At 34.7% G+C, this 27,647-nt stretch overlaps 1 protein-coding gene across 1 annotated transcript in view; it reads right to left on the bottom strand.

Moving 5' to 3' along the window:
* Positions 1–343: 343 nt before the first annotated feature.
* GLRA3 (glycine receptor alpha 3) overlaps positions 344–27,647 on the bottom strand; it is a 174,150-nt gene continuing 146,846 nt past the window's right edge. The window contains exons 8-9 of the mRNA XM_078148847.1: positions 15,573–15,719; positions 344–1,531 (exon numbers count right to left, since the gene is read on the bottom strand). Of these exons, the coding sequence (XP_078004973.1) occupies positions 1,253–1,531; positions 15,573–15,719 (426 nt within the window). The 3' untranslated portion in view covers positions 344–1,252. The remainder of the gene's footprint in view (positions 1,532–15,572; positions 15,720–27,647) is intronic.

Below are 27,647 nucleotides of genomic sequence, written 5' to 3'. Positions count from 1 at the left end.
AGACTCTGAGGGAAGTATCTTGTGCATTGGAATAATTGTGCTCAACATTTATCATATTCCTCAAATTTGTAAAAGTAAAACAATAATTATATGCTTTTGGGGAAAGAGACTCAATCCTGCAGCATATTTATACAACAAACTGCACTGTCCTTTTAAACTTGATTTGTTTTAAAAACTTATATAAATCTCATAGAAAAATGTGTTCCAACATTCATCTATAATTCCATCGCAATTTCACCAAATCAATTTCTAGCCTCAATTTTTAAATACTTTTCTTTTACCTTTTCAGCCCCCATGCTATATTCTGAACACTGAACACTGAATGTTTCATTATAAGCTACAATAAAAATTATTAACCAAAATCACATGAATAAAATTAAATACCTATCAAAGTCTAAAAAAACTCCCTTACATTTATCAAACATTGTTTGGGAATAATTAAAAATACACAGGCATAACAATTCTTTAAAAACAATGTGTTCCTATTGAACAGACTATAATTCAAAGAGAATAATAAGGGCTAAGAAGGGGGTTGTATTGGCTGGCCTCCTGGACCATTTATATTAGTTAGCAAGAGAGATGACTTGGTTATGAAAAATTTCATAACACTAAATTATTTTTTCAAAAAATTGAATATTTTCTGTATTAGAAAATTTGTTCATCTCCTTCAGAGCTATTAGATGTGTCGAGACAACACTCAAATCAAAATTTGTCTGATATAAGCAATGATTTAAGTGGCAGTTAGACACAATCTAAGAAAATAGCTTTTAGGGATAAACTATTTGTTACTACTGTCTATCTTTTTTTTTTATAAAAAGAATTCTAAGTAGATACTGCTTATATGGGACTCAGCTGGGGTGTTTTAAAGCAACTTTAATAGGAAATAACACTGAATTAAAAAAAAATAAGAACTCCAAAAAGTGGTGGATGTTACTACCACTATGTAATAAGTTGTACCATAAAACACATTGGCAGTAAAGCTTTAATATATAATGATGTGATTTACTATGACAAAATTGGTCACTTTTGATTAGTACGAAATAGAAAGTTTATCACAGCATTTACTCATCTTCATTCATCTGTCTGATTATGACTCTGCATAGCAAGTCAAAATAGAACCTCTTTTCCACATGTCTTTTAAAAACACCTGTGCAGGCAAATGTGCGTGTACACATACATATACACACACAACATATATAACAGAGATTTCTCCTGCTAAATGGAGCAGCTAAGCCTCGATGCCTCTGTGGACCTAGTCTTGCTGCTGATGAATATCCTCATGCCTAAGAATTTTGTAGATAACCCAATAAAATATGTTGAAAATCAAAAAAGCTAATGGGAAGCAGGCTCGGGAAATGGTGTCAATCTTTTTGGCTCTGTCGATGAATACCTTCCTCATTTCATCGGAGTTTTTTGGTGTGATCTGGACAGGATTGTTCGGCCCTTTGGGGGCAATGCCATCTTTTGCTTGCAGACACGGTCCCATTCCATAAGCTGTAAAACTGAACCGACTTTCCCTTACCTCATCATCCTGTCACAAGAGAAACAAAAAAGAATTTATATGTAATAAAATGATTTTCAGAGAGAAATGACCTGTGATGTTGTGGTATGTTTGAACTTTGATTTGGATGTATCTGTTTCTACATAGCTATAGATATACACATATCTATCTACCTATTGATAAATATATGTGTATACATACGTATATATGGACCGGACCTGTGATTTCACTGGGAGAAGGAACTTCCTCTACCAATACAGATTGTCACCTTCTCTGAAATTTATAATCACAGAGAGTTTTCTAGAGTGGAGAGAGGTTAAATGACTTGCCCAGGATCACATAGCTAGTATGTATCAGAAGTAAAAGTTGAACCAAATTCATCTGTCTCTATTCACTATGCCATACTGCTTTTCATATGTACACACAATTTAAAATATGTAAATATATATTACACATCACATATGCCATATATGTATATATTTATATATGTGTCTTCATGTGTGTGTGTGTGTATATGTGTGTGTGTGTGTGTGTGTGTGTGTGTGTGTGTGTGTATTTATGCAACTCTACCACATCTGAATATAAAAGCAGTATGGCCTATTGGATGGAGTGCTGGGTTTAGAATCAGGAAGAACCGGATTTAAATCTTTATTTAATACCTTTGAGGTTGATTACCTGTGTGACACTGGAAAAATCATTGAACTTTTATGTGCCCCAGCAATTTCTCAGAGACTTAGCTACTAAACCATATGGCAATGATGATCTATGTCAGGGGAAGTTATTCCCATACCAGGAATTCCCCAACCTAAAAAAAAAAAATACAAATCTTTTCTTTACTTATATATAACATGAAAAAATTATGATTATAATTGAGTTTTAATGTTAAAAGGCAGTTTTTTCCTGCTATTTAATTTGCTACTTCTGTCTTATACTGCTATTAAGCATAAACTGCCAATATGTTAAAATATAGTAAAAATGTAACAGATTTTTTAAAAAAAAAGTATTTTGGAAGGAAAGTCTATAGTGGTATCCCAATGACTATAAAACTCTCCAGATGAAAAATGATTTATTCATTTCTCTATATGACTTTATACCCGTGCATGCTGATAGGCACATTCTTAAATAATGAAAGTATAGCGTCCCATGACACTATGTCAAGAGGCCTGATGAATATTTGCACTTTTTTTGTTTAGATAAACCTCATCTTTATGTTTTTTTTTTACCCAAAGATTTAATGGATTTGTTGGCCAAAGAAATCTTATTGGATATTTTGGGGAAAGCTTATTTTAATCTTCATGTGTTTTACTTTTCTATTTACTCTGACTCTATGTGTTCCTAACTCCTGTTGTTTGGCAAATGAAGAATATAGGCTATGTAGTACCATGCACAAAGTTAGATATTTAATAAATGTCTTTGAAAAGAATGGTTTGAAATCTAAACTTATGATTGGGTCAGCTACTTTCCAAGCACTCTGGTTTTGAGACTTAAAAAAAAACAAACCAGGAGACAATAATCCCTATATTTAATTCAACTTCAGTATTTCTTAAATTTTTTAATAATTCTAAATTGTTAGAAAAAAACCTTGCTTTCCCTCTAAAAAACAGCAACTTGCTGAAAATAAGCAGCAGTTGAAAAAATGCTCATCTTTAAAATGCAAATGGAGAAATAATTTCACAATAATTTATAACATAAAATAATTTAACAATAATAAATAATAATTTAAATAGTCACTAAATTTGGCAAGTGGAATATCCTTATGAAGTCTCTATTTCTCTACAAGTCATTAATTGATAAATTTTCAAAACAGGTACATAATTAGCCTAAAATATGGTGGTAAATTCATGGAGGTCATAATTTATTAGAGTTGTTTAAAATATGTAACACTTCATCAAGAGTGTTTTCTTGCTACTGACAGTTGAAAGCATATAAGATGCCACCTGTGGCTTTGCAGGTTTTTATTCCTCTGCATTTAAAAGTGTGTTGGTGGGGAAAGACAACAGGTTTTGAATTAGAATCATAGGCAAAGGTAGAACAATTAAGCACAAAAATAAAAGATAAATGACTAAGAAAATTTTAATCATTTCATGAGCTGATATTGGAAATCTCAATGAGAATAAGATTGAGGCCAAGAGAAATGCTGTGATCAAATTAATTTTTTTTTAGTAATTATATTATGCATGTTAATTTGACTTGAGAGAGTACAGTGTATCTATTTTGGGAAAAAGTAATACTATACAATTTATAGGCAATCACATATGTTGAATAACAACTGATATAAAACTGATGAGTTAATTGACAAGCCAGTATTATTTGACTTTTTCTGACACCATCAGAAATGTAGTCTCTCTTATGCTTGATAATAAACACAGTGTGCATATTCACTCACATCAACAGCTTTTCCATTCCCCTGGAAACACTATACCTTTTTCTGCTTTGAAATCCTTAATAAATCTATCTTGGTGAGTAAATGACTCCCTGGGAGTGTATTGCTTGCATATAAGTGCTTACATCTAAAATAAAGTATATACAATTTTGTAAATGCTGCTTTTTTTTTTCTCCTCCATACTCCAGATAAGACTGTAATAGCTGCCTCCAAATTTGAACCACTCTCTATGCTCTTTGCTGTAGTGTGGTCCAATGTGGTCTCTCATTATCTCTTTTCATGCCTCAACCAAACACAAAAGGAAAGACTGCTAACTCATTTGATAAGTTATTTCCTGGGTTTTCCAAAGCTCTGCAGCTGATTTACTTGGTTAAATCATGTTCATAGCTATCCTTTATAACAATTTAGAAAAGAGACATTTACTCCAACGTGGTGATACTTATTCATGTGATCCCTTTAGAGAAATAAACAAAAAAGGCAATAATCTCTAGAGAGGATTCCAGCTTTAACATCATTAAAGAAGTTTGAGTCCATAAGAACAAAGATTTAGATCTGCAAGGGACTTAAGAGGTTATTAGGTCATAGATTTAGAAGGAAGCAACTGTGAAACACCATGTAGTGCAACCCTCTAATTTTATAGATAAGGATGCTGAGGTCCAAGTAGCTTGGGTAGTCGATCCAAAGCAACATAGATAGCAATCAATCAATAAGCATTTATTAAGTACTTACAATGTATCAGGCAATAAGTAGGAGAGTCTAGAGTTAAACTCAGGTCATCTGACTCTAAATCTGGCTCACAATTTTACTTATCTCAAAGGAGCTATACTTCAAATTTATCTATCTATCTATCTATCTAGAGATATTATTATATTATATAATACAATATATTTTAAATTCTATTATATATTATAATATATGATATTATGTGTGTGTATATCTATCTATCTATCTATCTATCTATCTATCTATCTATCTGTCTATCTATATATGTATTTTGAAGTATAGCTCCTTTGAGATAAGTAAAATTGTGAGCTGGATTTGCAGTCAGAAGCCCTGAGTTCAACTCCATTCTCTCTCTCTCTCTCCATACACACACACACACACACACACACACACACACACACATACACACACATACATATATATATGCACACACACATATATGACAAACCTTATGATAAAATATTATGCACTATACATGGAAGTCTATCAATTCTTATAGTACCTAAATGCATATTTTCATATTTCCTACTGAATCAAGAACAGTATTCATTTTTATATGTACATTTGACAATTTAAACAGTGTCCAGATAAGCGTAAATTAACCCCATATTGCTTAGTTCTTGTCTTCCTGGGAACAATTTATTAAATACTTAATTTTAAGTAAAATGCTACAGTAAATTATATCCCAAGGGCTTGAGAGAGTTAATAATGGAGATGAAAGCAGAATACGGATCAATAATAGTAGTATCATTTACGTTGTGTAAATACAACTTAAATAAATGTCTAATACAAATGAAAATTTAGATTTACAAAACAGGTAAATTTTTTTGAGTTACCTAGATTACAAAAATATTGTTCAGTTTTACAAAATTATCCTTCTTCTCTACCTCTTCATCTATAATCAATCACTGAGTCCAGTTGATTGTTACTTCTAAATATCTTTCAAATTTACTGTGTCATTTTTATTCTCACTGCCACACCACATTTCAAACCTTTATCTTCTCATCCTTCTCATTCTTGGACTACCTGCAATAGTCTCCTTAGTTTATCTGCCTCCTCTCTCTTTTTCTTCCAGGCCCTTCTGCCTACTGCTGCCCGACAAATCTTTATGAAATGTAAAGGTGTCATAAAGTACTTGAGAGCACTTTCCATCTACTCTTATCTTCTCTCTCTCACTCCCTCCCTCCCTCTCTCTCTCTCTCTCTTTCAAATTTATCCAATTATTTTTCACATTTTTTCTCTCATTAGAATATAAGTTCCTTGAGGACAGGGACTATATTTTGTTATCCCTGGTGTTTTGCACATAATAAACAGTTATTAAATACTTAATGACTTTTCCAACACCATTTTCTTCATGTAACTCCCCTCCTCAAAAACCCTGCAATGATTCTACATTCTTACATGATAAAGTCCAGTCTCTTTAGGCTAGCATCCAAAAGCCACCACAATCTTCACTCATTCTCCCTTTTCAGCTTTTTTTTCTATGACTAATCAAACTGGTCTCTCATTGTCTCATGACTGCATCTTGTGCTTTTGCTCATACCTCAACCATACCACTCTTTATCTTTTCTAATGACTTATTTGAATCCTAACCCTCTTTGTCCTTCAAGGCCTGGCTCATATGACTTCTAGGATGTTTTTCCAGAGTAATCTACTCATAATGATTTTTCCCTCCTCTGAAGTCTTACATTATTTCATTTATATCATTCATTTGAAAGTTAATAAGATAAGGATTCATTATTATAGTAAACTATTATTTTTTGTATAGTTTAACTGTTTTATATATTTATATATTATTTCACCAATTAGATTGAAGGCTGTTAAGGACAGGGATCATGCTTTGACATTTCTTTGTATCCCACATAGGATTTTTTTAAAGAGTAAATTTCTCCTAATGACTTAATTTATGTTTTACAAAAGTGTGGCACATAGGCACTTTTTCAGGAATGTACATTGACCGAACAAAATAAATATTTAAAAAAGATTTAAATAAAATTTCATAACCAATGGAAGCCAATGAATTCTCCATTGAACATCTTTAGGTTGTTGAATGAGAACATCTTCTTGTGTGTGTGTGTGTGTGTGTGTGTGTGTGTGTGTGTGTGTATTTGTAAGAGATCAGTTGAATAATCACCTATTGATATTTTAAAATATCATGCATTATTTTTCTCTAAGTATTTCATATGAAATCAATTGAATTAAAAATAATCTTTGATTAAAGGTAAAACCTAAAAAGATGTTAATCAGTTGATCTAATATACATATATAGAAAATGTTTTGTATTGTTAAAACATCATACAAGCAAGCTATTCTTATTGCAAAGGTCTTGAATATAGATTTTCTTACTATTTTACTTGGTAAGCTCATATTATGATAACTACTAGTGTAATTCTACTCTTAGATTCTTCTTCCTCCCCTCCCCCACAAATGAGTCAGGCATATAGCCATGGGAAGAGTATATCAACTAATTACCTACATGCTAGCTGTTGACATGTTTTTACTCTTCTTCACTAAAAGAGGAAACTGGTTGTGCAATATTGAACAAGTTAGTTGGCCTTTCTGAACTTCTACATTATAGGTTCATTGATATAGACTTGGATAGGACCTTAAAGGTCATTGTAGTCCAATCTCCTCACTTTACAGAAGAGGAGAAATTGACATCTTGGAAGTCAAAGCATTGTTATATGTAATACGAGAGGGATGGATCAGATAATCTTTACAGTTTCTTCGAACTCCAAATTCTTTGAAAAGAATATGGAAATAATGTGTGGCATGGGGTAAAGGGAACTAGCATTAAATTTCTTGCAAGAACTGATTCTATCCCTCTCATTTTATGTTAGAGAAAAGCATTCTAGAAGAAATTAGATGATTGTTGCTGCTGACCCAAATTGAGTATACCAAGTACCATGTCTACCCACTCCACCACGGTAACTCTCAAGTTATTTATTAGGTAATAAATACATTGTTTCCATAAAATAGATAAAAAATTTAAGAAATAGTAATAGAATTATTAAAATGTAATTATTTCATTGCCTTATTAATAACAATTGCCCACATTTATACAGAACTTTAAGATTTACAAAGTAGTTTTTCCAACTCTGGGAGGTAAGTGGGACATTAATTTTCTTGTTTCCAGTAACTAATCATAAATCCTTGAAATACTGCATATATTTTAAGTGCATGGATATACTGACTCACAGAATAGATACCATTTTTTGTTATCTAGAAAAAACAATGAATTTGTCTTACTATGCAAATTTAGGTTTAATTTAAACAGGGAAGGATGGAAGTAATTATTTATGAAGTGCCTATTATGTACCAGTCACTTTGCTAAAGACTTTACAAATATTATTTCATTTAATCTTCACAGTAACCCGGGGAGTAGGTGCTATTATTATCCTCACTTTATAGTTGAGGAAACTGAGGCAATCAGAGGTTAAATGACTTGCCCAGGGTCAACCAGCTAGTAAGTAAGTAAGTAAGTATTTGAGACAGCATTTGAATTGAGGACTTCCTGACTCTGGTACCACCCAGCTGCCTCAGGTTTGGTACAACTTAAGCCCTCCAGTGAAGTATGAGGATTTGGAATCAAAACCTGGATTTGAATCCTGGATCTATTTATTACCTGAGCAACCCTGGGACAAGTCACTTCTCTTATGTCATTTGCAAAGCAGAAATAATATTCGTATGACTTAGTTTATAGGATTATTGCTCTTTGCTTAAATCCAAAAAAATTTTTTGTGATACTCTAAAGCTATGGTACTCAGAATGTCCCCAAAGCCTTAGTATACTTTGATGCTTATTAAACCTTTATTTAAATGCTTATTAAACATCTATATAAATCAAACTGCACTAAGACTTTTGGGTCATCTTGCATAATATAAGTTATTTTGTTTTCTGAAGCAAATTGTCATTAAAGCTTAAAATATTTAATCATTTGAGTAACATTTTTAAAGCAATACCAGAAACCTAGTTGTTTTTTTTTTTAATTTCTGGTTATACTCAGTTCTTGGTATATAAAATTGAAAATAAGCTTTTCTGCTTTTATTGAGCCCCAAAGCTTAAAAAATAACAATCAGTGCTACAAAATTAGAAATACTAAAATTAGAAATACTAAAATCATATTAGCATGGCATGATGGATAGAGGGCCAACTTAAAAATCAGGAAGACCAAGGTTTAAGTCCTAACCTTTGACAAAATCTGTTAGTCTTTCAGTATACTTCCCAAGCAATTCACCAAAATACAAATTAGGGAGAAGTTGCAAATCTGCAATAATGGGAGATTTTCCATGGGAAAGAGTTCCTCATAGTAATTAAATCATGTGTCCTGACGCTTTCCAGTCTTCTACCACCCTACCCCAAAATGATATGTCTAGTTTTATTTTTTTTTCTGTTTTATCATCACAATTATGGTGCAATTAATATTTACCCAGAGTCTTTTAAGGATCAAAGAAGACGTAAAAATAATGATGATGTCTGGAACACAGCACTTTTAGGCTTGCTAAGCTTCATAATAACTTTATGAAGTAGGCAAATAGTACTACCCTAAATTTGGGAATGAGGAACTGAAACTTAAAGATATTAAGTGACTTGCTATTGTTTATACAATTACCAGGTGTTTAAGGTGGAATTTGAACCCAGATCTTTCTGAATAAAAGTTCAATATGTGTTTCACTACCACTTTTGCATTTCAGAAATTAAAAACTCTGTTAAAATTTTTTCTAGCTGGAAAGGGCAGGAGAAGCATCGATGGTGATCTATAAAGGTTTGAAGGGATTAAGAACCCTGATACACTGCAGAATGTCCTACACATTCCAAAAGCTACCTTAGAAGTGAAATTACTGGTCCATAGTTAACTACTTAAATTGCCATATAAAGTGCCACCCTTGGAAGAAATTTTTTTCCATGCATGTCTTCTGGGCCTCAGTTTTCTCATCTGTAACATGATCTCTCTGGTCCATTACAGTTCTAACATGCTATAATTCAAGATAACCTTCTGCTTGTTGAATGGGAAAGTAGACAAGGAGAAGAAAGTGAAAGAACAGAACAAATATTTCATATTTGAGGTGAAAATTAACATTCTACAGGCATCATCTTACAATTAGAATAGAGAATTTCCAGAAAAATTGCTAAGAAATAACCACAATCCTCACAAATTTTGGTAATGCAGTATTTTAAGGAATATATAAAAAATGAGACAGAAAATCTATTGTAGGGTTTTACCGAGGGTTTGAGGTTTCAACTACTCCATCCAAGTCAATTCAGTATGACTTTGAGAAAGAATGCATAATTTAAAATCAGGAGACCTACCTTGTTTTGTGAAAATACCACAAGAATTCCTAAGAAAAATACAATCCATCCACAGAATTTCTTTTGCTTCATAACAACAAACAATGTAGCACTCTGTGTGTATGTGTTCAGTGATTTTCAACCATGAAATCTTTTAGAATTCCATATATTTTTATGGAAAATCAATTACCATTGTATGTTTGCTAAAGAACATAATGCTGGCTAATGTGAAAGGAAAGTTAAGTTGTACGAACTTTTCTTTTTATCATTTGCATTATTCTACACACACATATCAAGGATAACTTGTAGCTATTTGTCTTGAAAATCTAGAGATAATTTCTCCAAATATTTTAAAAGATTAATAATGACTCAAAAAATCAAAAGATTTGTTATTATAGATTATAGATATTATAGATCTACCTGCTTGCCCATGGCTAGGCCTATAACTATACAAAATAGCTTATAGTAATAATGTAGAATAATATGTACTGGGAGATTATAATTTTCCCTTTCTAAGCCATTGCATTGTCAGACTGCAATGTTACAGAAATTATATTAAGAAACAAATAAATTGAAGCATGGGCATTTTGTCCATATTTCTCACATGGTTCTCTGTGTTCGGAGACATTTTGGCATGTTTTGATAACCACACAGCACAAAAACAACAAAATCATCAATGAACACAGCAATATTCATCTAACACAACTCAGTAAATGCATGTATACACACATACAAACTCTCAGATCACTCAGGGATGAACATTTACCACAGGGCCAATAATCAGCACACAGCGCTCCCCAGCGGTGTAGGGTAGGGAAATCTGGACCAAAGGTAAACTTTCATTCTTACACACACACACACACACACACACACACACACACACACACACACACACACACAATGGAGGCTCTTATTTAGCCAGAGAGAAAGATGGCAAATTGAACATGGAATAAAAGACCTGAACCAATAATTTGCTTTGGAATGATATTCTGGTGTATCTATTGTAAATGGCACCCTAGTGTCCCCTTATCGTCAAAATAATTTGAGCTCTGTGTTAATTTATTCATTCTAACTGTCCAACAGAAAAATAGTAGATTAGTTAGGAAAATTTTAAATTAAACCCTAAAGAGAATAATGGGAATTAATTAAATGAAATAACTTTTAGACCAATATTACTTTTAAGGGCAATGGTAAAACACAGTTTGATACACAATTTTGAAAGTTAAAGACTGAATTCAGTCACCCAAAAGGTTTTTAGTTTGTGAACAACTTGTTACTAAGAATTATTCTCCCTCCCTTCTCTCCCCTCCTTTATCTCTCTCTCTCTCTCTCTCTCTCTCTCTCTCTCTCTCTCTCTCTCTCTCTCTCTCTCTCTCTCTTTTTCTCTGTTGTTAGTGAAGAACTGAACTTAGGATTTCATTGAGGAAAGAAGTCCCCTTCACCACAAGAGGTTTGCCTCTTGTGGGGCACTGAGAGTTTATATGACTTTCTTAGGGTCACAGAATACAAATCAGAGGCAGGATTTAAAACCAGATCTTCTTGTCTCATTGGCTAATTCTACATCTATTGTCCCACTATTCCTCTCTCCGCTTCTTATTTAGTTACTAAGCATTTATTTACAGTCAAAAGATTAATTTCTAAGTAATCTATTTTTTGAAGTCTACTTTTTAATTTTTTTTCCAAGCTGTTTTGAATTGAATGTGAGTCTTATGATGGTTCAGTGACTTGCCCACAGCTAGCAAAAGTCTGAGGTAGAATATGAACTTAGGTCTTCCTGACTTCAAGGCCTGCTCTCTGTCCTGAGTTATGGGCACATTTTCAGTATCTCAAAATTATCAATCATTTATTAAAATTAGGCTATTGAAGAATGGTTTGGTTTGTGCCCCACTGCTGTGTAGCAAATATAATCAGACTGTTCTTTATGTGAGTTGACACCACTGGTAAGATTTTAATTATCAGTAGTTATGTATTAAATTCTCTTGAGGTGTATGAATGAGCAAATAATTTGCCTATTTTTTCCACTGGAGTATTGCTTGTATTTTTTGGTAAAGCAACATTTAGCTGAAGTTTTTTCCCCAAAGATAATAAAAACATAGTATGGAGAAGATGAAAAATAATAATAGATATTTCCCAAAGGCAAGTTGTTGCCATGCTACAGATATAATTGTGCATGCAAATCCCATGCAATTAAATGATAAATTATTAGTCTAACAAATAACTCTTGCATAGCAATTTTGTATTGTAATTTAGTATTAACTGGAAACCCATTCAAACATCAAACATATAACAAGGCTGGGAAAAGCTGCCCATATGAGAAAGAACATGCAGTTTTAATGGCAGAGGGAAAATAGTATGGAATTACATGCTACAAAATAAAGTCTATAAATCATTTCAAATTTCTTCTGTCAAACAGCATTGGAAGCAAAGTTAACTCTGATGAAATAAGTATTTTTAGTATACAGAAATGATGACATACCATTTTCCATTAGCACAGATAGCACATAGAACGTGTCTACCTTTCCTCCATTTTCATTGAATCATTTTTATATAGTGTAGTATTCTCCCCCAAGCTAAACACCATATGTAGCACAGTCTGCCAAGACATACTTATTGACTTATGCTTCTCTTCCCCCCAAGCATTTGTCCTCATTTCATATGTGGAACTTGGTAGTTTACAAACAGAAACTTTCATTCGTCTTATGTATCTCAATAAAAATCCAACATGAAGAATTAGATACACACAGATATGGAATCTGAAAAGCCATTTTTTCCCCTTCCAATTAAACATTTCAGGTCAAATATAGGATTGCCTTGGAGCAACTTTCTTTTTTGTAAAAAAAAAATTACGAAAGAGAAAGAAAAATAGAAAAAGTTTTACTCGTTTTGATACTACTTAGTTCAGGTAAAATGTGTCATTGTTTTCATTTTGAGAATAGTTATGAAAATACGAACTGTTTTTGTTTGAATATATATTTACAAGAAAAGCTTGAGCTAGCAAAGAGCTCAGAAAAAAATAGTTAAGGTGATAGTTAAAATGCCTTCCCCTGAGTGAAAGAAGACTGAAATGGGACAATTTTTTCCCCCGTAAGAAAAACAAAACAAAGGAAGGAAAGGTCCAAGAAATAGCTAAGATTGCTGATGGTTTGTTATTACTTTAAAAGAAAAATGGGCTTTGTTTCCCCACCAGACACTGCCTGCATGCAGAAATATGCTGTTAGCCTTTAACTGATGACCACAATCTTCTAGTTGAAGTTAAGAAAGTGAATTTACCGTGTCTGAGAAACGGTAAAACTTCTCCAATGCAAAAGCTTCTGTCTGTGGGAAGGCAAAGTGGACCAAAAGGGATTTAAAAATCAGAGTCAAGTAATGTATAATTCAACAAAGTTGCACATTTGGTTTGAATTACATATAGCATCTTAACATAGGCTATCAATGAATAGAATCTTCATATAACCAAGACTTTCCCCCTCAATTGGTACTAAAGCTAGAAAATTAAAGAACTTTTTATTTAACCTAAATTTCTAATGTGTGCTGCTTCCTGAAGATTTCAAGTCATGAGTTTTCATTTTTTTACTTATATACATATATATGAATATATATATATATAATATATATATATATACACATGTATGCATATATACATATTTATATGTCAACTGCATAAATTTATGTCCAAATCACAGTTTGTTATTTCATATTCCTAACATTTCCACAAGGTGGAAATATTTTTATGGGAAGGGGAAAAGAATCTGTTGTACTGAAGTAAAGAGTAGTTAGTCTGTTAATTCCATTTAAATCACTAGTCACTGAAAATTGAGGTCTTTGACTTTTAGTCCACTATTTTGTCCACCCAATCATGATGCTTCCATGATACATGATAGGTATGGGGTATGTTTTTCTTTTTATTACCTCCCTGTACTGCATACATTGACTTCTTCTAAATAGAATGTCACCTATCTTGAAATATTTAGTGTATAATCCCATTCCCTCTAATTCCCAAATATAGAAGTGATATGAATGATAATAAAAAAGAAGAAAAGAAGACAAGTAAATCTAGAAAAAAAGAGAAGATAATAAGTAAGAATTCTTCCACCATCCTCCCACAAAACAAAGGTAGGAAGGAGAAAAGGGGCACTGTTTTACTTACAATGAGTACTGAACAAAATAACTACATCAGTTTGCAACTGAGAAATTAGGCAAGAATCCTAATTCTTGGAGTAAGATTTTTTTTTAGTTTTGTACTAGAAAAATAAGAACCAGAAAATAATGTTGAAAGGAAAATAGTGGAGAGGAGGGGATGGATGGGAAGGAAAAAGTGGGGAAAGAGAAAGTAAAGAAAGGTAGAGAAGAGGAGGGAGGGTGAGAATAGTGGAGAAGAATGAAGAGGGAAGATTTTCTTATTTTAAAATATATCCATTTAGTATATTTCTCAGTATACCATTTAATATGGTCAAGTTTTGGCAAAATATTGTATAAATGAGCAATGCTGATTCTTAACCTTTTGCCAAATTCTTCTACTACTCTTCCCACAGTACAATGAAATTTCTAGAAGGAGCATTGGCTCTTTTTTGACCATAAGACATAGCTGGATAAATAACCATTTGATGTACATGAAATACTAACAAAGAACTTGACTTATGTGCAACACCAAGAACTAACCCCACCTATCATGTTATATTAGAGTAAGCTTAAAAAGTCTTTGAATCTTTTATGTCTTGGGAGATGTATACTATTTAAATGAAACTTATTTTTGAAGTTTTAATTAACTTCATTTAAACATTAGTTCCTAGCTATTCTTTCCTAGGCCAAAACCCAACCTAGAAGATTGTATATTTAAGTAGGTACCTCCTATATAAAAACAAAAACAAACAAACAAACAAAAAACCCAACTGATTGGCACTGGAACATGGGATAAAGCTAAGCCTTTTATTTATCATTTGTAGTTATGTTTTTAAAAAATGATCTGATGTTTGTCAAAAACAAAAAAAAGGACAGGATGAAAACCAGCACAAGATATTTAGTACTGATTTATTAATCTGAGGGTAAAAATCTCATCTAGATATTACCTTCATAGATTTATTTCAAAATGTGCATGGTGCCCTTTGGTTTGGGTTCAGCTTAAGCCAGGACCTGGTAGTAACATGCCAATCATATTCTACCCTTTTCACCCAGTTACTTTAGTGACTTTTTCATAAAAACATATATAAATGAAGAAAGGGTCAGCCAGCTCCACAGATCTTTTTCTTCTGTCTCAACAAATAAAAAATATTTGGTTGAAGAATGTAGAGGAAAAAAAAACTCAAAATAAAGTTAAGCTTTTATCATAGCAGATTGATTTAGGTCAAGTTTAAATCCTAGTTTTTCTCCTGTGATGCTTTTAAAAATTAAGATATGTAAAGCAATGGATTTTCTTAATTTGAATAAGAGATTTTGTTTGTACCATTAAATACATTGAGAATAATCTGGAAAACTTTTCTGAGCTCCATATAGCTTGTTTAAATATAACATTTTGTGAATATTTAGATTCCTTTATAATTATCCAGAACATTTTGTTAAGCTACTAATTATGCAACACCAAAGTGAAGTTAGCATGTGTATCCTCCTGCTAGGCTGTTTTCCTTCTCTAGGGCTGCAAAATCAGTATCCTTTCAGATTGTTAGTATGTTTACATCCTACCTTGTTCTTCTTTCTTTTCCGACGGAATCGCAATAGTTCCTTGTGTTGTCTTGATACAAAGTTGACCGCGGCATACTCTAGGAGTGCTGAGAACACAAAGAGGAGACACACTGCCATCCAAATGTCAATGGCTTTGACATAGGAGACCTGGGAACAAAGAAAAGGCCAACTGAGCAAGAGATGGGCCAAGTGACTTTTCATGTCCCCTCCAAGAAAAAGAAAGAATGGGGTGGGAGGTGTTTGCCGGATTCCCTCACCTAAATACCAGACAGTTTCTGTAAAATAAAAGAGTAAACTTTTAAAAACTTAGTTCTTTCTGAAAAAGAGCTATTTCTGGAACATTACCATATGAAGCTTTTCAAATACAAGATGATCATATTTCCTCTTGTTTATATTGTACTTAGAATCTGATTCCAAATTAGCCACCAAGATGAAAAAAATGTAATGAAATGCAATTTTGCTTTCAGGAAGTTCATAGTGCATGAGAAATGTGACTAAAATTGAAATGTGTGTATGATGTGGGTGCTACAATTCTCCCATTTTCTCCAGCCAGATATTTCCAGTGTCTATTATCTTCTGCAGGAGTAACTGAGATACTCTGGTGCTGCATTAACACTAACAGAATGAACTGAAATAGTAAATTGACAGTTGCTTTATGACAGTAGAGCCTAGAATCCAATCCAAAACCAAAAGCTTTGTATGGCATTGTCCAAGGTGTTAGGGAGATTTAAAAAAAATAGATGATAGTTGCTGCCTTCAGGCAGCTGACAGCACCGAGTCTGCAATCAGGAAGGCTAGAGTTTAACTTTGGCCTCAGATACTTAATAACTGTGTGACCCTGGAAATTCACTTAACCTCTGTGCCTCAGTTTCCTCAAATGTAAATTAAGGAGAACAGTTGTGCTTACTACAGTGCCTAGCACATAGTAGGAATGTAATACATGCTAATTCCCTCCCTCCTCTCCTTCATGGAACTCAGTCTAGTAAGATAAAATAGCTACCGGAAATACATAATAATAGCCAAGTCACTTTACTCTCCATGTCTTCATTTTCCTCATGCATAAAATGAAAGAGTTGGACTAATCTTTTCTGCATTATGGACCCCTTCTCAGGATAATGTTTGTAAATAAATGAAAAAGGAAACTAATTGTATGGAAATAAAGATGCAATTTTTACCCATTCAAATTCATGGATCTCCTGCAATCTATGGGACCCCAAGTTATCAACCCTTGTCCAGGATGATCTCTAAGGTCTCATCCAACTGCCAAATTTTATATTTTAATATGTGATAAGCACATAAGAAAGATATCACATTATTTGTGCTTCTTGTACATTACTACGGCAACTGCTGAACTTCAACAAGTTTCAAATAAGTTGTACTCCTTTCTTTTAGCAGGAAGTAGAGAAACTTTCTCTTTTCAAATATTTTTACTATTCTGTGCTTGCTCTCCTTAAGTACTCAGCTAGACATAGATTAGGCAGTAGTCTCCCCATCTCCAGCATTTCTTTCTCTTTCTTTTCTGTTCCTTTCTTTCTTTTCTTCCTTCCTTCCTTCCTTCCTTCCTTCCTTCCTTCCTTCCTTCCTTCCTTCCTTCCTTTTTTCTCAGAATGGCAATAGATAGTTCTGGAAAGAAGCACAGGCATGCCCCTGCATGATATGGACTATTCACTTCATTTCAACAAAACTTATAAAGGACCTGCTATGTTAAAGACACTAGGAATATAAAGGCAGAAATGGAATTGCTCCTACCTATAAAGGGAAGTTGGCAGGATTCAATACCTACATCAGTAAATAAATAAAAGGTCATCCAAGGAGGGAGAGATCAATGCCAACTGGGACATCAGAAAAGGTTGTAAGGACCCATTGCCAGCAAATTATCTTGTATTTTTTCAACTATCAAGCATTTTTCCCCACTCACCATTGGGTAAAGGAAAAAGTAGAAGCAAAACTTTTAAGACAAATATGCAGTCAAGCAAAACAAATTCTCATATTGGTCATATCCAAAAATGTATGTTTCATTCTGTATATTAGTACATCACCTGTATGTAAGTATATATATGTACATATATATATATATATATATATATATATATATATATAGATATAGATATAGATATAGATATATTCAGGAGGTTGACAACATGGTCATTATGTATTCTCTGGAATTGTGACTGACAACTAGTTTGATCAGAGTTCTTATGACTTTAAAAATTACTCATTTTATTATGTTGATATAGTTTAAATTATTCTTCTAGTTCCATACTTTCTCCTCTCAATTAATCCATAAGTCTTCCCAAGTTTATCTGAAACCAGCTGTTCCTTTATTTATTACAGAGCAATAGCATTTCATTATATCCTTATTCTGTAATTTATTCAGCTATACCCCAAGTGCTTGTATTTATTTTGTATTATACTCATATATGCCATATTGTCTCTCAAGGGGAAAAAAACACATAAACTCCTTGAGGGCAAGGACTATTTCATTTTTATCTTTGTATCACTAGCTCACAGGAGAGCTTCTGGTACATAGTAGGTGCCTAATAAATGCTTACTTGCTTGATTGGCACAAGATTGGAGCCTTAAAATAAATCAAAGATGGTAAGAAGTAGAGATGAGAAAGGTATTCCAGGTATGAGAGACTGGATACACAAAGACATGTAAATAAGAGATGGAATATCAGATTGGGGCAAGTACGCTCAATTGTTTGGAATGGGGTGGGGGTGGGGGTGTGTGTGTAAAAGGGAATAATAAGAAATATCTGGAAAGGTAGGTGTTTCTAGAATGTTATAAATGCCAAATGCAGGATTTATAGCTTTTTTGTTTGTTTTTAGTTAATTAATTTATTTGTAGTTTTCAACATTCATTCTCACAAGATCTTGAGTTCCAAATTTTCTCCCCATTTCTCCCCTCTCCCCACTCCAAGACAGTGCGCATTCTGAATACCCTTTCCCCTCATCTGTCCTCCCTTCTATCACTCCCCTTCTCTTAATCCCTACCGTTTCTATTTTCCTGTAGGGCAGGATAGATTTCTATACCCCATTGCCTGTATATCTTATTTCCCAGTTGCATGTAAAAACAATTTTTAACATTGTTTTTAAAATTTAGGGTTCCAAATTCTCTCTTTTCCTTCCTGCCCACCCACCCTCACTGAGAAGTCAAGGAACTTGATACAGGTTATACATGTGTAGTCATGCGAAACACTTCCATAATAGTCATGTTGTGAAAAACCAACTATATTTTCTTTCATCCTATCCCACCCCCCATTTATTCAATTTTCTCTTTTGACCCTGTCCCTCTTCAAAAATGTTTGCTTCTGATTATACCCTCCCCTAATCTGCCCTCCCTTCTATCATTTCCCCCTTCTCTTATCCCCTTAATCCCTATTTTCCTGTAGGGTAAAATAGATCTCCATACCCAATTGAGTGTATTTGTCTTTCCCTCCTTAAGCCACAGGCAATGAGAGTAAGATTCATTAATTCTCTCTCACCTCCCCCCTCTTACCCTCCATGGTAAAAGCTTTTTCTTCCCTCTTTTATGTGAAATAATTTATCCCATTCTACCTCTCCCTTTCTCCTTCTCCCTGTACAATCCTCTCTTACTCCTTAATTTCATGTTTTAGATATCATCTCTTCATATTTAACTCACCCTGTGCCCTCTGTCTACATATATTCCCTCCTACTTCCCTAATACTGAGCTTTCTCATAACTTACAAATATCATCTTTCCATGTAGTAATGTAAATAGTTCAAGTTTAATAAGTCCCTTATAATTTCTCTTTCCTATTTACTTTTTCACGCTTCTCTTGAGTCTTGTATTGGAAAGTCAAATTTTCTATTCAGCTCTGGTCTTTTCATCAAGAATGCTTGAAAGTTCTCGATTTCACCAAATATCTATTTTTTCCCCTGAAGCATTATATTCAGTTTTGCTGGGTAGGTGATTCTTGATTGTAGTCCTAGTTCCTTTGACCTCCAGAATATCATATTCTAAACCCTCTGATGCCTGAATGCAGATCTGCTAAATCTTGTGTTATCCTCATTGTGTTTCCACAATACTTGAATTGTTTCTTTCTGGCTGCTTGTAATATTTTCTCTTTGACCTGAGAACTCTGGAATTTGGCTACAATATTCTTAGGAGTTTTCCTTTGGGGATCTCTTTCAGGAGGTGATCAGTGGATTTTTTCAATTTCTATTTTGCACTCTGGTTCTAGAATATCAGGGCAGTTTTCCTTGATAATTTCTTGAAAGATGATGTCTAGGCTCTTTTTTTGATCATGGCTTTCAGGTAGTCCAATAATTTTAAAGTTACTTCTCCTTGATCTACTTTCCAGGTCAGTTGTTTTTCCAATGAGATATTTCACATTGTCTTCTATTTTTTTTTATTCTTTTGGTTTTGTTTTATAATGTCTTGATTTCTCATAAAGCCATTAGCTTCCTTTTGCTCTAATTCTAATTTTTAAGGACATTTTCTTTAGTGAGGCTTTGGACTTCCTTTTCCATTTGGCCAATTCTGCTTCTTAAGGCATTCTTCTCCTCATTGGCTTTTTGGACCTCTTTTGCCATTTGGGTTAGTCTGTTTTTAAGGTGCTGTTTTCTTCAACATTTTTTGGGGTATCCTTTAGCAAGCTGTTGAGTTGTTTTTCATGATTTTCTTGCATCACTCTCATTTCTCTTCCCAGTTTTTCCTCTGCTTCTCTTACTTGCATCTCAAAATCTTTTTTTGAACTCTTTCATGGCCTGGGACCAATTCATATTTTTCTTAGAGGCTTTGGATATAGGAGCTTTGACTTTGTTGTCTTCTTCTGGTTGTATGTTTTGATCTTCTCACTAAGGAAAGATTCTATGGTCTGACTTATTTTACTCTGTTTGCTCATGTTCCCAGCCAATTACTTGACTTTAAAACTCTTTATGAAAGTTAGGGTCTGCTTCCAGAGTGTAAAATGTACTGTCCCAAGCTTCAGGGGTTTTGTGCAGCTGTTTTCAGAGATACTTCTATGAACCTATAAATTTTCAGTTCTTCCAAGATGGTATGATCAAAGGTGAGGTATTTATTCCTTTCCTGGCCTGCGCTCTGGTCTATGAGTGACCACAAGCACTCTTTTCTGTCTTGGATCTGTGAGGAGGATTTCTTCTTCACTACCATCACAAGCTCTACCACGCCAGTGCTCCTCCTCGCCCCCTTACCACCACATAGGACTGCAACTCAGATCCAAGCATGGGCAAAGTGAGAGAATCCTGCCTCAGCACCAGCAAAGAGATTCCTGTGATCCCACTCTGGTCAGCCACTTGATCTTCTCTTGGTCTGTGGTCTGAGAGCTCCTAGAAGCATCCATTACCGCAGGGCTGCCCTGGGACTGGGGCCCTACCAAGCTCCTCTATCACCATGGTCTGATAGACCTTTCTTACTGACCTTCTAAGTTGTCTTTGGTGTTTGTTGGCTGAAAAGTCTGGAAATCACTCCAGCTCCCCTTGATTCAGTCCCCTGAGGCCTGCTCCAGGTTTGCTGAGACCTGGTCTTTGTTGGTAGGGCCCACACTGAATTGTGCTCCTCTCCCAGCCTGGTGCAATAGACCTTTCCAGTCAACCATCTAGGTTGTCTTGGGCTGGAAATTTGTTTCACTCTGTCTTTTTGTGGGTTCTGCTGCTCTAGAATGTTTTAGAGTCATTTTTTACAGATATTTGGAGGGGTTTGAATGAGAGCTCAAGCAAGTTATTGCTTTTACTCCACCATCTTGGCTCCACCCTTGGTTTGTGGCTTTTGAGAAGGGTAGTAACCGTGATAGACCTGTTACTTAATGGGATTATTTTGGTAGTTTTATGGAGGATGGGTAGAAGATGAAATAGATCAGAAACAGGGAAATCAAATTAGTTTCCTTTTTTCAATTGTCCAGGGGAGAAGGGGTGAAGGCCTGAGATAGAACTGTGTAAGTGGAAAGAAGAGGTTGGGTGCAAGTGATAGTGTAGAGGTAGGTTGAATAAAAACCCATTAGAGGAGAGGGAAGTAGCAAGGATGACATGCAGCCTGTATGACTGGAAGGATCATAGTGTGCTCCAGAGAAACAGGATAGTTTACAGAAGGTGCAGAATAGGGAAAGGAAAAATGAGTTTGGTTTTAGACATGCTAGTTTCAGATGATAACAGAACAAAAAGGCAATTGGTGATGAAGAAGCTAGTATCTTGTAGAGAGAATAGAGATTTTTGGTATTGAGAAGTTTTCTGTATGAGATAATGATTGAACCCATAGAACCAGATGAAATCATGAAGGTAATGTAGAGAAGACTAAAAGATCCAGGAAAGAGTATCACGGCACACCTGTGTTTAGAAGATAGAAGATGGATGATCCAACAAATTCAGTGAATAATTGGTTAACAAAGGAGTTAAGACCATACAGTAGGAAAGTGAAGCTAGAACACAGACTAGATTGAGAGAACGCCTAGTGGTTTCTAAGTATGAAGACAAGGGTGTGATGAAGAGGTAAACTGTAATAGTTATTGAAGTAAGGAGGGAACAGCGAGGGAGACAGGCAGATTACAGTAACAAACAGGGAAATACTGTTTACTAACAGTGTTAGCAATACATTATAACAAAACCCCCTTGTAATAACTGCACAATGCCAAGGCAATTGTTTGTGCCCAATTACCTGTGATACAAAACAAATACTATTTGTTTCAAATGAACTGTCCACCCCTAGTGATATCTTTTCACCTATCATCTTCTCCTGAAAGTCATTAATGATATTATGTAGGCTATACTTGTAATATAATTTTAAAAAGTTTAATTCAGGTTCTGAGTGAACATCAATACCCCTCAGAGAAAATGGCTTCCAGTGTTTGTGGGAAAGCTACTACACTTGAGTGTCTGCCTAAATGGCATTGTCTATTCTGAATGGAAATGTTACTTAATCCTGTAGGTCTACCCAGTGGCATCTGGTTCATTGCAAAGTGATTTGAAATTTTCAATGGCCCATGAGCAATGTAAAAAGAAACTTTTGTCTCAAACCAGAAGTTAAAAGTTGTATTTCAGGTCATTTGAGAGTCCCCATTTGCATTGGAATGACCCACTCCTGAAGGAGCAATCTGCCTGCATTGACTTGGAACTGTAACAAATGGAGCCACAGAGTATTAAAGACCTCACATGCACTTTCCAAACTAGATTTTCCTACTTATCCTGTGGAGATATTATGTTAACTATATATTATTTTGCTTTCTTAACTTTACATAGCTTCACCTAGGATCACACATGATTGTAGACCCAGAGCTGGAAGCAGTCTTGAAGGTTGTCTAGTCCAACTCTTTTATTTAAGGATAGCACAATAGTACGGTGGGTAGAGCACTTAATTTGCAATCAGGAAGACCTGAGTTCAATTTCAACTTCAGATACTTACTAGCTGTGTGATCTTGGGCAAGTCAGTTAGCTTTTGTCTGTCTCATTTTGCTCATCTGTAAAATTAGAATAATAATACTACCTGCCTCCCAGGATTATTGTGAAGATAAATGAAGATAATATTTGTAAAGACCTTAGCACAGTGCCTGGTATGTAGTAGTTGTTTGATAAATATTTGTTAAACTGTGAACTTTTATAAAGAAGAACCTAAGGATTTTATAAAGAAGAACCTAAAGATGCCCAGCATCACACAGATATTAAACAGTAGAACCAGGATTGGAACTCAGGTTTTCTAACTCTGAATTCAGCACTCTTTCTATGCTCCTTGCTCTGTGATGCTCCTTGCAATAGACATAGATTGCAACACCTCTACCTGTTTTCAGATGGCTTCATGTGTTTCTGCCCTCAAAATAAGTCAATACCTGGTGACCAACCGCTGGTGACGAGTCTTTCCACATTTAGTTAGACTGATCTTGAGATCACAGATACATATTTTGTTCCCAGTAACAATTTGGGGAGCATGTCACTGTATGTGGGACCCCAGCGCCTCCTCCACAACATGGGGAAGAATTGGAGAAGGGATTTTCTGGAAGCTCAGAGCAGGCAGATAAAGCAAATCAACATTTGTTCAGCTCCTGTGATGCACAAGGCATTGTACAAAACACTTTGGGGGATACAGAAGAATATGAGCCATTTATTGGTAATTACAAACAAATACAAAGCTTAATCACATACATAAATTCTCAAAAGTAGTTTTATTTTATAATGACTTTCCCCTCATTATAGCTACATTGTCCTTTGTGAATTTAGTGCTAGCCAACAGTGATGACTAATTGATTTCAGAAAAGCCAAAATACTGCAGGCAAGAACACAAGATACATTTAGAGTCTTAATCCTCAAACTCCTGTTAGTCTATGCTAGAGCACATTTTAAGTGGGATATACTAGTCAGATTGGATCACGGGATCATGTGGTTTAGAGCCAGAAAGGACAGGGCTTGAGTCCCTTCCCTTTTCCCTAAACCCCATTTTAGAAATGCTAAAGTTATACCTCCAGAGAGGTTGTGACTTTACCCTAGTCATAGAGATAGTGAATGGCAGAACAAGAATGGAAACCCCTATTTTTGACTCCAGATCTGGTATGGTTTTCTTTGTAACATATGATATAGAAACGTCCGTGTATCTATGTATCTAAAGCATTTCTACAGCTTGTGTTAAAAAATATACGCTTGGCAACTATTTGGAGAATCACGAAATTTCAGAGTTGAAAGAGGTCATGTAGTCAAACCCATACCTGAATAGAAATTGATATTTTCTGATATCCCCATAGGCCAATCTAATCTAATTCAATAACCATTTATCCAAGCACTAGGGATACAATTAACAACAACAACAAAAAAAATCCCTGACCTCAATGAGCTCACAATCTAAGGGAAGAGACATCACATGAAATGAGGTAGGAAAGCAGGAGTAGTGGGAAGAGGAATGGGATACCAGAGGCTACTCATCATGAAGGCATCTTGTTCAATGGAGGTGAAACCAGGCAGGGCAGCAGATGCAAGGTAGAATGATCTCAGAATCTAGTTTACTGGATGCCGTTTACTCTTTGCTCAAAGACCTCCAACAGGAATAGGGTGGGGACTATTGCTGAAAGTAGCTCATTGCACATTTTAATAATTCTAATTGTTAAGAAATTTCTCCTTATTTGCACCCGTAAACTAGGAGTAATTGTCAAAACACATTAGTATTAGTTTTGCCCTCTGGAGGCAAGTAGGACAAATCTGATTTCTCTATTCAAAAATGGTCTGTTTTTCCTGTAAAGAATGTGTTGTAGTTACATTACTACACAACTAGCAGTTGTTCCAGTGTATATCTTGGCAAATAAACTTTCAAATAATTTCTACATTCTAGAGTTAATTGGGTTTAATTTCTTTTTGTATCCCTTTCTATTGAGTTTTACTAGTAATACATAGAAAGGTGCATGATTGTTTCTCAGCTACTGACCTAAGTAACACCAAGGAATTTTAATTTTGTATCTGCTCATGCAGATCCCAGCCCATTTGTAATTTCTACTCTTAGACAATTGCCTGAGGATCATAGTAGTTGAGCAACTTGCTTTTGGTTCCAAGTGTCAGAAGTGAGATCTGCACTGTGTCCTGCATTCTATCTGTCATACCATGCTACCTCTCTGAGGTACAAAAGAGCTAAATTCCTTGCTTGGTTGCTATAGGACTTTGCTTTCAAGTTAGCCTTCCCCTTAACAAAATTCTCTTTCCTTCTCTCTTTTGTGCCATTTGAAAAACAGTCTTTATTACAAAATTAAATTCAGCATCCTCTGATGCATGCCCCAGAGAAAGGCTTTTGCATTTTGTAACATTTCTGGATAACTATTTGCAATCTTCTGTGTGTTTCATGCTTTATTCAAAACCTGATGCTGGTTAGAAATAAGGAGCATCAGAGCAAAGATAAATGATAAAAGTTTTTTAAGATGTTAAGTAACAAAGATCGTGTTGGAATAGTCAATGGAGAAAGGGTATTTTGAGAACACTAGGCAAGAGAGGACTCAGAGCATGGGCTCTGAGAGAACATTGTGACTCATCCCTGGTAGCAACAGCAGATGTATTCCATTTCAGGTTTATAAGGAATAGTATGAAACTGCAGATGTTACTTTCAGAATAATTCTTAATTAAATATGTGTATACTTGAAAAATTTGAGTTCTTTTAAAAATTTAATTTTTAAAATTAAAATCTGTTTCTTTCTTCACCTCTTCCCCACTAAAAAGAAAAAGAAAAACACAACTCACCTAACAAAGTCAAGTAAAACAAATTCCTACAGCATTCCTTTCCAATAGTTTGTGTCTCATTCTACATATGCATACTTAGATCCAATTCACTTGCAAATCAGGACATCACCTTCCTGATTTCATGGTCCACTTTGAGAATGAAGGACAAAATGAATGAATGTCTCCTTCTGCATATCTAGTTCAATACTTCTCTGTCAGGAGATGGGAAACATAGCTCTTCATCATTCCAGAATCATGCTCAGTCATCATATTTAGCAGAGATCTTAAGTCTTTTAAAAGCTGTTTGCCTTTATAATGTTGTTACAGTATAAATTGTTCTCTTGGTTCTACTCACTTCCCTCTTTAGTGGTTGCTACAAGTTTTCCCAAGGTTCTCTGAATCCATCCTTTTTATTATTTCTTAAGGTACAATAATATTCCATTATATTCATATGCTACAGTTTGTTCAGCCATTCCCTAAAGGACAGTCCTTTCATTTAATGATTTCCTAGTACTATCATAGCTACCAGAAATATTTTTGTACATATGGACCCTTTCCATCTTTCTTGGATCACTTTGGGATATAGGTCCAATAGAGTATCTCTTTCAGTTTTCTCAAAAGTTGTCAAATAGCGTGTCCTTTTCCCAGGAGCTGGAGTCTGGTTTTATGGGATACCAGACTGCTAAGTTACTTTATTTCTCTATATTGTCTTCCTAATCTGTTTCACTGAGAGATTGCTCTGTTGTTTTTTAAAACCAGTAGTAAATCATTTTGATGGTTCTATGAATTCCTCAGTGTGAGAACTCCTGGTCTCAGGACTCCCTTCAACACTGTGAATCACAACCCAGTGACCTGCCTAAGGACATATTGTTGGGAACTTTTAGAGGTGGGATTTGAACATGGGCTTTCCTGACTCCAAGCCAACCATTCTATTTTATGTTCCATGATGCCTGTGAATACAACGATGTGCTGGACCCAGCTCCTAGAGGCTCTCAAAAGATTATTATTAGCGTAAGCATCTGCACTGGGGAAATCGGCCAACACTGAAAATCAGGCCTTAATTTATTGTTCTGTTGATTATGTAGACTTAACAGTGATGGGGAAAATGTTAATGAAGATTAAACTTAAAAGTGAATCACGCATATATTTTCTTTCAGAGAGCCACTTGTTAAACATTTCCCAGCTTAACCATCAATATTCTGCACTAAAGATGGTTTTTTTTTAAAGATAATGATTTTATTTGTAAGAAATGTGATGCAATTAATATACAAGCAGAGTGGTATAACAGAAGTAGCATTTGACTAGGAGGAAGAATCAAGTGACTTTCTAAAATTTGTACTCTGCCATTAATTGCGTGACTGGCCTTGGACAAGTCACTTAATACCTGGATCTCATTTTTCTCAGCTTCAAAATGAGATGGATGAATTACATGATCTCTAAAGTCCCTTTCAACTCTGTATTTTATGACTCTGGGATGGCATAATTTGTAGCTCAAATATTTGAAGACATGTTATACTTTATTTTGGGTGACTTCTGTTTCTCTACATTTAACTTTCACCGTGATGAAATTGAAAAGCAAATTCAGAAGGTGTCAGCTTTTTCTATCCGTCTTAGTCCCAATCTAAGAATCTCACTAACATCTCTTAGTACTCTATCAATGTTAACAGCACTTCAAAGTCTATTAACTGTGAGACTGGATACACACATAGTTATAATTGATTTGTACCTGTCTCCCTGTTCCTGTCCCTCTCTCCCACTCTCCCTCCTACTCTTTGTCTCTCTTTCTTTCTCCCTTCCTCCCTCTTTCCCCTTCCTTCTCTTCCTCTCCTTTCCCTCCATCCCTGAATATTCCCCTCTTCCTCTGGTGCTTCCATCACTGTTTTACCCTAAGCTTATTTTGCAGTCATAGTCCCTCA

The sequence above is a fragment of the Phascolarctos cinereus genome, unplaced genomic scaffold (genome assembly GCF_003287225.1).
Source record: "Phascolarctos cinereus isolate Bilbo 61053 unplaced genomic scaffold, phaCin_HiC Scaffold_9;HRSCAF=440, whole genome shotgun sequence".
Taxonomy (NCBI): domain Eukaryota; kingdom Metazoa; phylum Chordata; class Mammalia; order Diprotodontia; family Phascolarctidae; genus Phascolarctos; species Phascolarctos cinereus.
This window is presented reverse-complemented; position numbering and strand designations above follow the sequence as displayed.